Below are 12939 nucleotides of genomic sequence, written 5' to 3'. Positions count from 1 at the left end.
GCACCTGGGTCTGTCTATACACTGATCGGTCAACGCATGTGTATGCATGTGTGTGTGGGAGGAGGTAAATGGCAGGGCAAGCTGGCCTGGACAAAAAGATAAATGCACATGGTGTGTGTGTGTGTGTGTGTGTGTGTGTGTGTGTGTGTGTGTGTGTGTGTGTGTGTGTGTGTGTGTGTGTGTGTGTGTGTGTGTGTGTGTGTGTGTCTGGCATGTTTGTGTGTTTGTTTGGCGTGTATGTGTGTTTGTTTGACATGTGTGTGGTGTGTTTGTGCGTGTGGAAGGTATTCAAGACCATGGCTGGCCAGTGACTTATAAGAGAGAGAGAGAGAGAGAGAGAGAGAGAGAGAGAGAGAGAGAGAGAGAGAGAGAGAGAGAGAGAGAGAGAGAGAGAGAGAGAGAGAGAGCCGACACGCAGGTGTTTTTAATGGAGACTCTTAATTCGTGGAGCATGACTTCTAAGGTGTGTTTGTGCCACGCTTGGTCTGCCCACTAATGGCCGAGCTCGATGATTCTATTTGTAGTAATCCCATTCACTTCGCAACACAGGAAGCTGCTCACCTATCAGACGGCCAGCTGGAACCCTCGGCCCTCTGTGTTTCTCCGGCCAACGCTGTAATGCTAATTCAGTGACAACCACAGCTTGGGCTGCTATAAATATTGATTTGGGACACAACAAGAGAGTAAAGTACCCCCCGGCAGCCCTTATTTATGAGTTAAGTGACTGCGTTTGTACATTCCACCAGACGCTAAGTGAAAAGGCCAGGGTTGTGCCTGAAGACGATCACATTTAGGGTACCAGCGCTTGGGTAACAATCATAATCTGTTTATTATTCATATTGGTGCACAGCTTATGTCGGCTATATAATAAGCCAACATTTTACTTTGTTTTCTAAGACAAACTGTTGACTATTGACTTTGTTTTAACAAGACAAGTCATTTATTATTCGTTATTAGGCCCATCAGCCTCAATGTTGACAATTGCTCACTTTATTTGTATATATTTTGTATGAAAAGAATACACACACACACACACACACACACACACACACACACACACATTGCATTTAAAGGAAACAGTTGTTTGGTTATGCATGAATGAATATAATACAAGAACCAGACTCCTAAAGTGCACAACTTTGGCATTGAGAGAAAAAGCTGAGGTGCGTGAGATACATCTTAAATCAAGCCTCACCTATTCACGCAAGAAAACTATGCATGCCCAGAAGTCATCAGGCTCAGCTTTACTCCGATAATTTTGCTTTTTCCTTTTTTTGGATTTTTTTAAAGTCATCCCCCACTTGGATAATCACAGATACATACAAGCAGCTACCCAAACAATAAGCAACATAACTCGATCATTCACAATGGCAGCATTGATTGAGAAGTGAGATAGACGTTCAACCCTTCTCCAACACCAGGCAGTGTTGCCAGATTTCCTGCCCAATTCTGGCAACTCTGTGTGGACGGATTGATTGCCAGATTGAGGTCAGCAATGCAATGGTTGATCGTTACAAGACGCCCACTATGCAGGGCCGTTGCTACAATTCCTGGGCCCCTAGACAAGATTTACTGATGGGCCCCCCCTGCGCTGAATTGTTGACGGGGGGGGGGGGGGGGGGGGTACTATGGTAGTACTATGGGCTGGTGATGATATAATAATTTTTTTATTTTTTATTTTTGTGGGCCCCCCCCCTGGGCTGTGGGCCCCCTGAATCGTCATCACCTTCACCCCTTATCGACGGCCCTCTGCCCACATGTAACCCGTCCCACCACAGAGGCCGCTGAGGTTGTCCTCCTTAACGCCCTAGCTCTCATTGATTCGTCGTTGTAATCAGGCGGGCTGCGCTGAAGGAGGAGGGGCCCTTGTGTCGGGGCGAAATGCAAACGACGGACAAACCGTCGCGTTGATGAGTCATTGCTCTGTCTCTCGCGGCGCAGATTAATATTTGAGCACATAATTATGCATCTTTTCACTCCCCCCCCCCCCCCCCCGCTTCCTCTCCGAACCATTACAGATCGCTCTAGATGAAACATGCGTGTGATGGAGAGAGACAGAGCGACAGCAGCGGGAGAGAGAGAGTAGTATTTCATTAAGGGCCCCCCCGCGATGTGCGAGGAGATCGGTGATATCACACTCTTGCCAATCGAGCGGTTGATTGAATGTGCAATGGTGGCCCTCGCTGGAAGGGGGAGGGGGGGAAGTGGGGGGGATGGGTTGCCTGCATTCTAATCGCAACGGTTATCATTATCTTTACCTGTTGCCGATATCCGCCCAACGTTTGACCGTCCTCGCGCCATCATTTGGCTCGCATCAAACGGGGCATAAATCAATGCCAGAGTGGGAGATGGTCGCCCGCGCGGGCCGCTGAGATTAAACTGGGATTCCGCGAGCGGAACACCGGTGACATTACAAAATGATGAAGGCTTTGGAAATGTTTAAGAGTCGGTTAAGAAAACACATTAAAGCCCACCGAGCACATATGAAAACTATATCCCAGAGCGTATTCATGGGAGCGTTATTCGAGCTATAGTCATTCCAATCAGGCATGAGGCCCCCTAGCTGCCGTGCCTCCGCTGGACGTATCAGTCACACCTGTTTTGCTGTCGCCAAACAATCAACGTGTGCTTGTAGTGTCAAGCTATATGGTTGTGCTTAAGCACTGGCGTTTTCCATTAAGCAGTCTCCTATAGATTTTTATGCAAAGCCTTTTTAAGATCACATTTCAGGGAAGAGACTTCTGATTAACGGTAAGGGAGATGGGAGGATTCTTGCATGGAATGAAGATGGCTGCATTGTTAAGTATGTGATGAACAGTGGTCCAAGACCGTTTTTTTATGTTCCTGTTTGATAAAACTGGGCGACGTGTCACTATTTTTTATCGCAAAAGTGCTGTAGGTAAGGTAAGGTGTAAGCTAGGCCTTTTATTTGAGTGGGATATTTTGAGGTCGTTGATGAATGGCTAAAACCCTGACGGATAGGATACATTGATGTATCGAGCTCCTGGGGCAGCTTGACTATAGGAACCTTGACAATCAGCACAATGGAGGTCAAGGAAGAAATGTGGAGATTTTTGCAGGAAGCGCCAGGGGAATAGCTCTCGAAGGACAATCCGAATCCAACCATGGTTCGACCACGCAGTTAAGTTAAGCCTGTGTCCCAGCATGTTTTTTCATTAACATGTTCAACTATTTAGTTCTCCAAAATAAAATCAACTCAATATAATAATATAATATAATGTGAGAGCAACGTCAATAGACTGAACTGTCAGCGCGAACCACCTGTAGCCGTCGTGGATATGAGCATCATACCGTCGTAGAAGGTGGACCACAAACACCAGTAGTCTGACCACAAGGGTTAGGTTCCCCTATTTTGTTTCCCTTCTACTTTATAAGACGCAGGCTGTATGTGTTTGCATTTCACACTCACAAACACAAGTGTTTGTGAGAGAAAAGCCATTGTGAAATCCTACCTTAGGGCTGACAGCTTAAACTCTCACACCCCCGCCCTCATCTTTACTCCACTGCCAAAGGCCTAGTAAAGCTGAGGAATTGTTATTTATAAATAAATACATAAGAAAATATATCTAAACAAATATATGAAAAAATATAAATAAATAAATATAGACGTAGTATATCTCCATAATGTATAATGCATTTAAATAGCACTGAGTAAAGTGTACCATGAATACAGATTGAGGTAGGCGTACATGTGTGTATACACCCTCAGGTGGGGAATTGCCTTCATTGCACTCATAAACACTTTTCTTCAGCTTCAAGCTGACATCAACGCTGCTGAACACACACACACAGACACACACACCTAAACACACACACACACACACACACCGACTCACCTACACAACCAACCAAACACACACACACCTTCACACACACACACACACACACACACACACACATTCACGCACCTTAACACACCAACACACACACACACAAACACACATCTACACACACCTACACACACACACAGATACACACATATACAGCTACACACACACATCGATGTAAGCAATTAACTCCCGTGACAGCAGCGGCGTGCGGCGTGCGGCGTCAGACGGCGATTGAGACCGAGACGAGGAGACGTCCGAGACAACATCTCATCTCTCCGATCGTCACGGCGACGGCAGCCGCAGCCCCACGATCTCCGGCGGCGCTGCGTGGAAACTTGTGATCCTCTTTTACACACACACACGCACACACGAACACACACACACACACACACACACACACACACACACACACACACACACGTCCAGCCCCCCCACACCCCTATCCCTCGGACTAAGCTTGTGTTCTGTCAGGGCTAATGAGCTGGCCGGGCGCTTGAGTGATGGATCTGAGCTGGCACTGGGCTCCCTCTGGTCCAGGGGGGGAGACCGATGCTCCCTCCTCTCTCCCTTTCCCTCTCTCATTTTCGTCTCCCTCATCTCCCTCGCCTCCCTCTCCTCTCCATCTCTCCCTCCTCTCCCTCTCCCTACGCTTCTCCTTCTCCTCTGCATCTCCCTCCAGGCTCTCGCTCTCCCTCCGCTCGCTATCCTCTCTCCCGACCCATCCGTCTCCCTCTCTCTCCTTTATTTCTCTCTTCTACCTATCCATTGTCCTCTACCTCTACCTCTTCCTCTCCCCTCCCCATCTCCCTTTACTCTCCCTTTACCTCCCCCTCTACCTCTCCCTCTTCTTCTCCTCGCTCCCTCTCCCTTTCCTCCCTCTTCTACCTCTCCACCCTATCTCTCCTCTCCCTCCCTCTTCCATCCCCCTCCTTTCTCTTCCCCCTCTCCCTCTATCCACACACGGTGCTTAATAGCAACTGCCTTAGGAGCCCACCTAATGAACCAACCCCATTCAGATCTTATCTTGCTTATGCCCCCATCGATGACAAAGTCGTTAGGCTATAGGTCCGCCCAGACATGACTCGCCTACAGCGTGTCTGGTGTGTGAGTGTGTTTCTGTTCTCCGTGCATGCATGTATTTAGGTCTATCTGTTGTGCCTTTCTGTAAGGAAGGGCGAGGGAGATGTAAATGGAGAGGTTACCCCATGTATTTAAATGTTTGTATACGACATGCTCTGGTAACCACAAGTGTGTGTGTGTGTGTGTGTGTGTGTGTGTGTGTGTGTGTGTGTGTGTGTGTGTGTGTGTGTGTGTGTGTGTGTGTGTGTGTGTGTGTGTGTGTGTGTGTGTGTGTGTGCGTGCGGTGAACGTGCATGTGTGTTCCTGTGAGTGTGTTTGTCCTTGAGATCTCAGCATACAGCCAGTCAAACGCCTGGTCGCAGCCCCCGGGCTTGATTTATCGCCTGCTATTGTTGCTGCTCTCTGATATTGTTCAATACCGCCGAGTGTGATTGCTTCCTCCGATCCCCACCCCCCTGCCACTCCAGACCAGCACTGTCACCGCGGGGGCCCCCGAGGGCCCTACACACACTCTAATTGGTTTGGGAAGGATTTGGCAGTGGCCTTTCAACTAAAGAGAGAGACGAACAGAGTTAAACTAAGAGCAAGGCTAACAGACAGAGAAGGAGAGGGAGGGAGAGACAGACAGACGGGGGGGGGGGGGGGGGGAGTGGAAAAAAGAAATGAGAGAAGAGAGAAAGGTGTGTGTGTGTGTGTGTGTGTGTGTGTGTGTGTGTGTGTGTGTGTGTGTGTGTGTGTGTGTGTGTGTGTGTGTGTGTGTGGGGAGGGGGGGCGTGTGTGGGGAGGGGGGGCGTGTGTGTGTGTGTGTGTGTGTGTGTGTGTGTGTGTGTGTGTGTGTGTGGAGGGGGGGCGTGTGTGTGGAGGGGGGGCGTGTGTGTGTGTGTGTGTGTGTGTGTGTGTGTGTGTGTGTGTGTGTGTGTGTGTGTGTGTGGAGGGGGGGCGTGTGTGTGTGTGTGTGTGTGTGTGTGTGTGTGGAGGGGGGGCGTGTGTGTGTGTGTGTGTGTGTGTGTGTGTGTGTGTGTGTGTGTGGGTGGAGGGGGGGCGTGTGTGTGTGTGTGTGTGTGTGTGTGTGGAGGGGGGGCGTGTGTGTGTGTGTGTGTGTGTGCGTGTGTTGACAAGTGGATGTGTGAGCGTGCATGCGTTTGGGCATGTGTGCGTATGTGAGGGTGTGTGTGCGTGCATGAGGGTGTGTGTGTGTGAGTGTGTAACTCGGCTGGTCACGCTAGTCAGTCAATGACCTCTCAGTCACTGTGCGCGCCTTGTATTTTTTCGGGCTTGTTTTAAAGTAAAACGTAATAACGGCCAACATTAGAACCGGTTTCATTTTATACTCCGATGAACAACATTGGCATGCGCAGTAATGCGTTGCGCATTTAAAGAGCAGCAACTCAAATTGGACAGATTGTAACGGAATGAAACACATTCACATGCGAACATGGACAGGGCCGTTTAAGAAAAAAAAAGAGAAAAACTGTCAACCAGACAGAAAACTGTCAATTAAAAGTGATCTCTGAGAGCCCAGGCTATTCTGAAGTCAGTCCTACTCCTGCTAGACCCCATTCATAGTCTGATGTAAATATTGGGTTGAAGTGGAGCAGTCTTAACAGCAGTGTTGAAGCCAACTCTACATTTCGAGACAATGCATTGCCAATCTCCAGTAAGCTTTATTCCGTTTTCAGTTTCAATTTGCTGTTAAACATTTTATGCTCAAAGAACATTCACAAAAAGTAAGTATTGAACCACGTCAGGGCATGCCATTATTGAAAATAATGTACTAGGCCGCATCCCCACCCCCGACTTACCGAAGTCAAGGGAAACATCTGGTCGATAGTATTATTTGACCGTTGTTATTAATGCTGGATCTGTGGCTCATTGATTCTGAACTGTGAAAGACAGAGGTGTCTGGTTATCGAAAGATAATTCACACCCTTGGAATGCTATTGACCTGAGTGAGTGAGTGTGTGTGTGTGTGTGTGTGTGTGTGTGTGTGTGTGTGTGTGTGTGTGTGTGTGTGTGTGTGTGTGTGTGTGTGTGTGTGTGTGTGTGTGTGTGTGTGTGTGTGTGTGCGTGCGTGCGCACATGGGTGTGTGTGTGTGTGTGTGTGTGTGTGTGTGTGTGTGTGTGTGTGTGTGTGTGTGTGTGTGTGTGTGTGTGTGTGTGTGTGTGTGTGTGTGTGTTTGCTTGTGTATGTGTGCATGTGTGTGTTTCAGGCGATGTATTGAGTGTTTGATTGCATTGTCATTCGGTGTTGATGCAGTGTGTAACTGTGTGGTCCAGGCCGATTTCACTTGAGCCGAGGAAAACAGGAGAGAGGCACCAGAGAGCCGAAAGGAGACACTGTCCGGTCCAGAGTGATGGATGGTGAAGCCCAGATGAGCATATTGCTCCCTTAATAAAAGCTAGCCTGTGCTCCACACACAAAGGCTGAGAGCTCTTTTTCTCTACCTTCTCTGTCTGTCTTTCGGTCTCTCTCTCACTCTCTCGTAAATAATGACATCAATAAGGCCTGGATGGGTAGTATTTAAAGTGAATGCGCTACGTCTGTTATTATTAATACAACATTTTTATTGTAATCATATAATCACATAATCGTCTTATTAAGTATCTATTCTGGAAAAAAAAGTAATGTGGAGAAAGACATGTCACGCTGCCTCCTCTTATCTGTTTATTTGTAGACAAACTTCGATTTTTTTGTGCTGTTAACGGCACTTGTTTTGAATAAGCAACTTTTCGGAACACAAATAAAATGTAGAAATCGTAAAGTAATTCATAGAGTATCCCAATCGCATGAACAGGAGCTAGGCTACTGTAACTCTGCAAGTTACAGTAGACATTGTGCGTCTTCTGTAACTTGCAGAGTTACAGTAGACTCACAATGAAGAATTTGGAACTAAACAACTCGTCTGACTCCGGGGCAGTTAGACAAATTACAATTTACAGATGTCTGGTCAATCCGTTTAAATCTATGAAATGCATACACTTAATTAAACATCATCGACATTTCGATACATGGAGGACTTAATCTTAAAATATAATATAATTTTGATTCACAATCACAGTAACTCATAATTAGACAAAAAGAAGCAAAATAGGCCACGAAGGCTGAGCAATATTCCAAAATGAGAACACAAGTATGCAAATGTTGAAGGTGTGAAAGTGTATCCTTTATAAAATTAGACTTGTAATCCTCATTATTTTATTCTGCTACCCTGTTGCCAAAATACACTTACAGTACCATCAAACTATTTACTGAGAGACTTTTTAAAATGTATATTTTGACTGAAATGCATGAAAGGATATAGCAGATTCAACCAAAAACGAAATAATTACATTTCTAAATTTTCATTGAGATATTTGAAAGAGTTCAACAGAAGACGTCATGATGAAGCGGTGGCCTCTGTTGGGCAGTGCTAGCGCTCGTCGACAGTGCAGTTGGCAGTGGAGCGCTGCGTGCACATGAAGTCACTGGTGACCTCTCTGTAACCACTGGCCTGGGTCAACCCACTCCCTGTGGATTATAAAGGGATACGGAGATGGTGAGCAGCTCACTCACTCATCCACAAAAATGTAAAAGAAAAAGTCGCTCAAAGGCCGTGGTTGCAATTTGGCTCATTGAGCAAATATTTCTGGAGAAAATGTTACGGATTGGTCCACTCTGTGTATCTTTTGGTGATTCAGAGGCATCCACCGTCACCAACTCTCTGGTCCGCCTCTTTCCCAACGAGGTGATGATGTCATGTACATACACACCACGTTGCGAATTTTCACCTTTCAAAATGGAAATGGGAACCTAAACAAGGGTTACAGTCCTGAACTCACCCTCCATGAGGTTGTACAGGTTACAGTAATTGGCGCCGTGGTCTTTAACTCGGTACCAGCTCTCGGACACCGACATGGCCTATAGGGGAGCAAGAGGGTTCACTATCGGACTGTAAACTTTCTAAACAACAACAGTAGCAGGAAATAGTAAGCACCATTGTGTCAGGGGCATGAAAGACAAAGAGAAAGATAATGATGGGGGGAGCTGAAAGTGTGTGAAACCTGAACCTGAGCTTTGTCATGTGTAAAGGTTACACTGGCACATTGTCCAATGCATGCGTTTTTTTTCATGCGTTGTTTGTGTTCACTTATAGATTGTGGTGAGAGGAATGGAGATTTAAAGAGAGTAGAATAGTTTGAATAGTTGGTGACCTTTCCTGAAAAATTCCTTCCAAAAGGTACTTTCTGTAAGTAATATTAAGGAAAATAATGTGTGGAGAGTTTGTGCATTTTTAAGAAAGCTGAGATGCGTAGAATTTGAAAGTAGGAATAAAGGCAGACAGGTACACAGGCAGACAGGCAGACGGTGAGAAAACAGGTTGAAGAGATCAAGAGGAAAGTAAAAACAATGGCCTTGTAGGTTGCTTGTCTCTCAAGCAACGATCCCACGATCAAGTGTGGCTATTTGAAAACGACACCTATTCATCTATCTCATTTTTTGGGGGGCAGAGAGAGGCTTTACAAGTGAGTTACCGAGACGCGGCAACTGACGATGAATGGATAGGAGACCAGCCGGAAATTGATGTCATCAACGTTTCCCCGTAAGGGTGAGGTGTGCTTGGCAGCTATGAAGTGGACCGAGGAGGACTTGAGCTGTGGATCACAAGGTGTTAGGAGCCGTGGCAACAATAGCCCGCCATCCAGTCAGTGACTATTTTATATAAAACTGTCATAACAGTAACACAGACAGACACACACACGCACACGGACATACATACATATCTATGTATATATGTATACATTAATATATGTTTACGTACATATATATATAACTAAATATATCAACAACAAAATAACTATGAATACAATTATGATTACAAATCTCAGATTTCCATGTTTTCACAAGTGACAAAATGGAATTTGCCCAAGAAAGAAAGATAGATAGACAGACAGACAGACAGACAGAAACATGCATGGCCTTACTTTGTAAAGGCATCTCTGCCCACCCATCTTGCATCCATCTCTGCCTTGCCATTTCTTAATCTGTGAAACGAGGGCTTCATAGACTGTTTGACAGCGTATCCCAAAGTACCTGACAAAGACAACATCTACAACCGTTAGCCTTTACAGATGTGGTTTTCTCGTTGTTTATATTTCAAGGCAATAGTGGCTTTTACCTTACCAAAATCCTGTGTTACTTTATAATAACTTGTCTTTGGTCGCCATTGCAAATGAAACAGCCCCATCTATTGGTCAATGTTGTTAGGGCGCGGCTGCGTACACTTGACGCACGCTGGGGGGTGGGATGGATCACTAGTCCGCCAGGGGAGCATACTCAGTGCCAAAGAAAAACTAACATTGAAAGCTATAATAATAACTGTTGTGAGGCCTGACGACTTTGTACACCAGTGGACGCATATATACATAAATATATTCCCCCTCAGAATCAAGTGAGAGTTGTTGTTGTTGTTGTTGTTGTTGTTGTTGTTGTTGGTGGTGGTGTTTCGGTGCCAGCAGACCACCTCAGAGTTGTTGGTAGCATAGCTTTTAGGGGCCGTGAAAAGAAGAAAACGGCCCCCAAAAGGGCATCAGGAGCAGAATAAAGTGAGAAGAAATAAGCTACTTCGGTTGCAGGTATGTTCAAAGACTTTGGTTTTGAACAGTGGATATTAAACTATGCAAACAAACAGAATCAACCACCATTAAAATCTGTCGGAGGGAACGTTATTAAATGTCGATTAATCTTTACAAATGTCAAAAAATGAAAATGGTAATATGTGTTGCATTGCAAAATTTAAAATGAACAAATTTAAGCTGTAATTCTATTTAATAGCAAGTTTATTTCTCGTAAAATGTTTTACATTGTCTACAGTCATGTAGTATTTATTACATTTATTTGTGTATGTTTTTAAGCTTTAAAGCAACTATTAAACTGTTATTAAACCTGTTTGTGTTATGATTGAGGCAAAGTCTATTAATCTAAAGGTTTGATTCATTTAGGCCACTCAAAGTACCCCAGCCCATTGTCTCAGAAATCTTTCCTATGCTGCTCGTCTGTTTAATGTTTTGTTAAATTCATGCAGGAGTCAGAGGAGACATTACAGAAACAAAGTTGCTTTGGACATCATTTATGATCTTCAAGACAAGATCCACCTAAGAATTTAGTCAAAATCTCTGCATCGTAGTAAGTGAAGCTCATTGAAACCTATATGCTCATCGATGACCCAACAACATTCAAGTGGCCTGGGTGTAATCTTCACCCTAATTGTTGATTTTGTAGTTTATTTCATATATTGTGTACATTTAAAACGTAAACACTTTATTTGTATCCTATTTAAGTGTTCCAGGTAGAATGTGTGTGTGTGTGTGTGTGTGTGTGTGTGTGTGTGTGTGTGTGTGTGTGTGTGTGTGTGTGTGTGTGTGTGTGTGTGTGTGTGTGTGTGTGTGTGTGAGTGTGTGTGTGTTTTACATTTCCCTCTATTTCGAACTGCAACCTATTCTTGTGACATTTTCCATTGATTCAAAATGAATGTGAATAGCATCATTGTCTTTGGTGGACTGGCCACCAATAAACATAATTGGACCTAAAAGAAAGGTCACATAATTAAATTATGTGTTTGGAGATATTTTGGTCAAAATTGAAAACATTGAGAAAACATCAGGTCAGGAAAATCATTGTCATTTTTGAATGGAAATGAGAGCTTAAGAGAAAAGAAACACGGGTTTGCTTACTTTAAGGCTACAGTTGGATCAATATTATCATCATTCACAACAGAGAAAACGTAGAAACAACTAGGCCACATGTAGAGAAATGAATGGAGAGAGGAGAGGGCAATGAAACATTAGACCCGGGAAGCAAACAGACAATCTTGGTTTGTACATGTAATATAATGCTCAGCATGCTATTGTAATACTTATATATTATTATCTAAGAAAATAACGCGAAGGGCCTCAGTAGACCCCTAAAGCAAGGGAAGAACTAACTTGTATCCTTAAGGAGAAAAAGGGGTAGCCCCTTAACACATGATATATTATGGTAGGAATGAACAGATAATAAACCGAGAACCTACCAGTCTGCTCTGCACTGTGCGTGGAGTGGCCCTGCATCGCACAGATGGGTGGTGCTCACAGCGAGCACGAGAAAACAACTTAAAAGACGCATGATGTATTTGCTGTAGAATCAACCTCTCAGACTATCTCTGCCTTGGATTGCAAAATAACATGAAGACACTTTCAAGTCTCTTTGTAGGGAAGGGGGCGGGGGGTCATCACAGGACAGTCATGTGTCCTTCGAAAAGCAGTCATGTTTAATTCAATTACTTACTAATTGACACGAGGAAAGCTTCGAAAAGGTTAGCTTACAGCGCCCTCTAGCGGAAACCCATGAGTGTTATTATGGGCTAGGACTTCTCTTATCCTTTCTGGTCACCGTGTTGTCAAACGTTACCAAAAGGTTTTCACTAGTCTAGCAGATAAATCCAACTTCGTATCAGAGCTGATGGAGATATGAATTCAATTCCATTTTAATGATTATTTCTCTTTACAAGTACATCAAACTTGAATGAAAGATGTCCGATTTCCAAATGAAAAAAAAGGGTATCATCATATAATAAACTTTGTGCTTGTCAATTATGCACTGGACTGACTGATGCTATGTAATTATTTGTAGTCTACTCTGTGTTAACCAACCTTTGTCAACGTTTCTCCAGCCCGGATGTAATGGTTTTTCCGTGTTTTAGTAAGAATTACATTCGTTGTTGACGTCAGTAACGCAACGAAGCACTCAGTAACCGATAGAGGGCGCTGCAGATAAGCAATTCATAGGTTATGCAGGGGATATGGATAATTGCAGAAGAGTTAATTTCTTCATTTTATATTTAACCCATCTGTAAATCATGTTAATTATGTCTCGTTTCCAAATGTAGACATACCGGAAAAACACTTTAGTGCCTATAAACGAAATGACTTAAAAAGTCATGCTTTCCTGTAAATACGACTTTACATGACGGATTAAGTTTACACTTATTCT

The 12939-nt window shown here is 44.4% G+C and overlaps 1 protein-coding gene across 1 annotated transcript; it reads right to left on the bottom strand.

The window, feature by feature from the left end:
* Positions 1–6884: 6884 nt before the first annotated feature.
* Positions 6885–12295, bottom strand: LOC132452845 (uncharacterized). Its single transcript, XM_060045661.1, has 5 exons — positions 11981–12295; positions 9894–10002; positions 9444–9563; positions 8751–8829; positions 6885–8439 (listed from the first exon to the last, which is right to left on the bottom strand). Exons 1-5 carry the CDS (start codon positions 12070–12072, stop codon positions 8342–8344), a joined length of 498 nt encoding a protein of 165 aa, XP_059901644.1. The 5' UTR covers positions 12073–12295; the 3' UTR covers positions 6885–8341.
* Between the last annotated feature and the right edge of the window lie 644 nt (positions 12296–12939).

Source organism: Gadus macrocephalus, chromosome 23 (assembly GCF_031168955.1).
Source record: "Gadus macrocephalus chromosome 23, ASM3116895v1".
Taxonomy (NCBI): domain Eukaryota; kingdom Metazoa; phylum Chordata; class Actinopteri; order Gadiformes; family Gadidae; genus Gadus; species Gadus macrocephalus.
The sequence above is the reverse complement of the archived record's forward strand: the minus strand, read 5'-3'. Positions and strand labels throughout refer to the sequence as shown.

Coding starts and splice junctions, on each gene's coding strand:
- LOC132452845 (XM_060045661.1), bottom strand. CDS start 12,072: ATGCGTCTTTTAAGTTGTTTTCTCGTGCTCGCTGTGAGCACCACCCAT. Junction 10,003..11,980: donor GCACAGTGCAGAGCAGACTG/GTAGGTTCTCGG, acceptor TGTCTTTGTCAG/GTACTTTGGGATACGCTGTC. Junction 9,564..9,893: donor GGCAGAGATGCCTTTACAAA/GTAAGGCCATGC, acceptor TGTGATCCACAG/CTCAAGTCCTCCTCGGTCCA.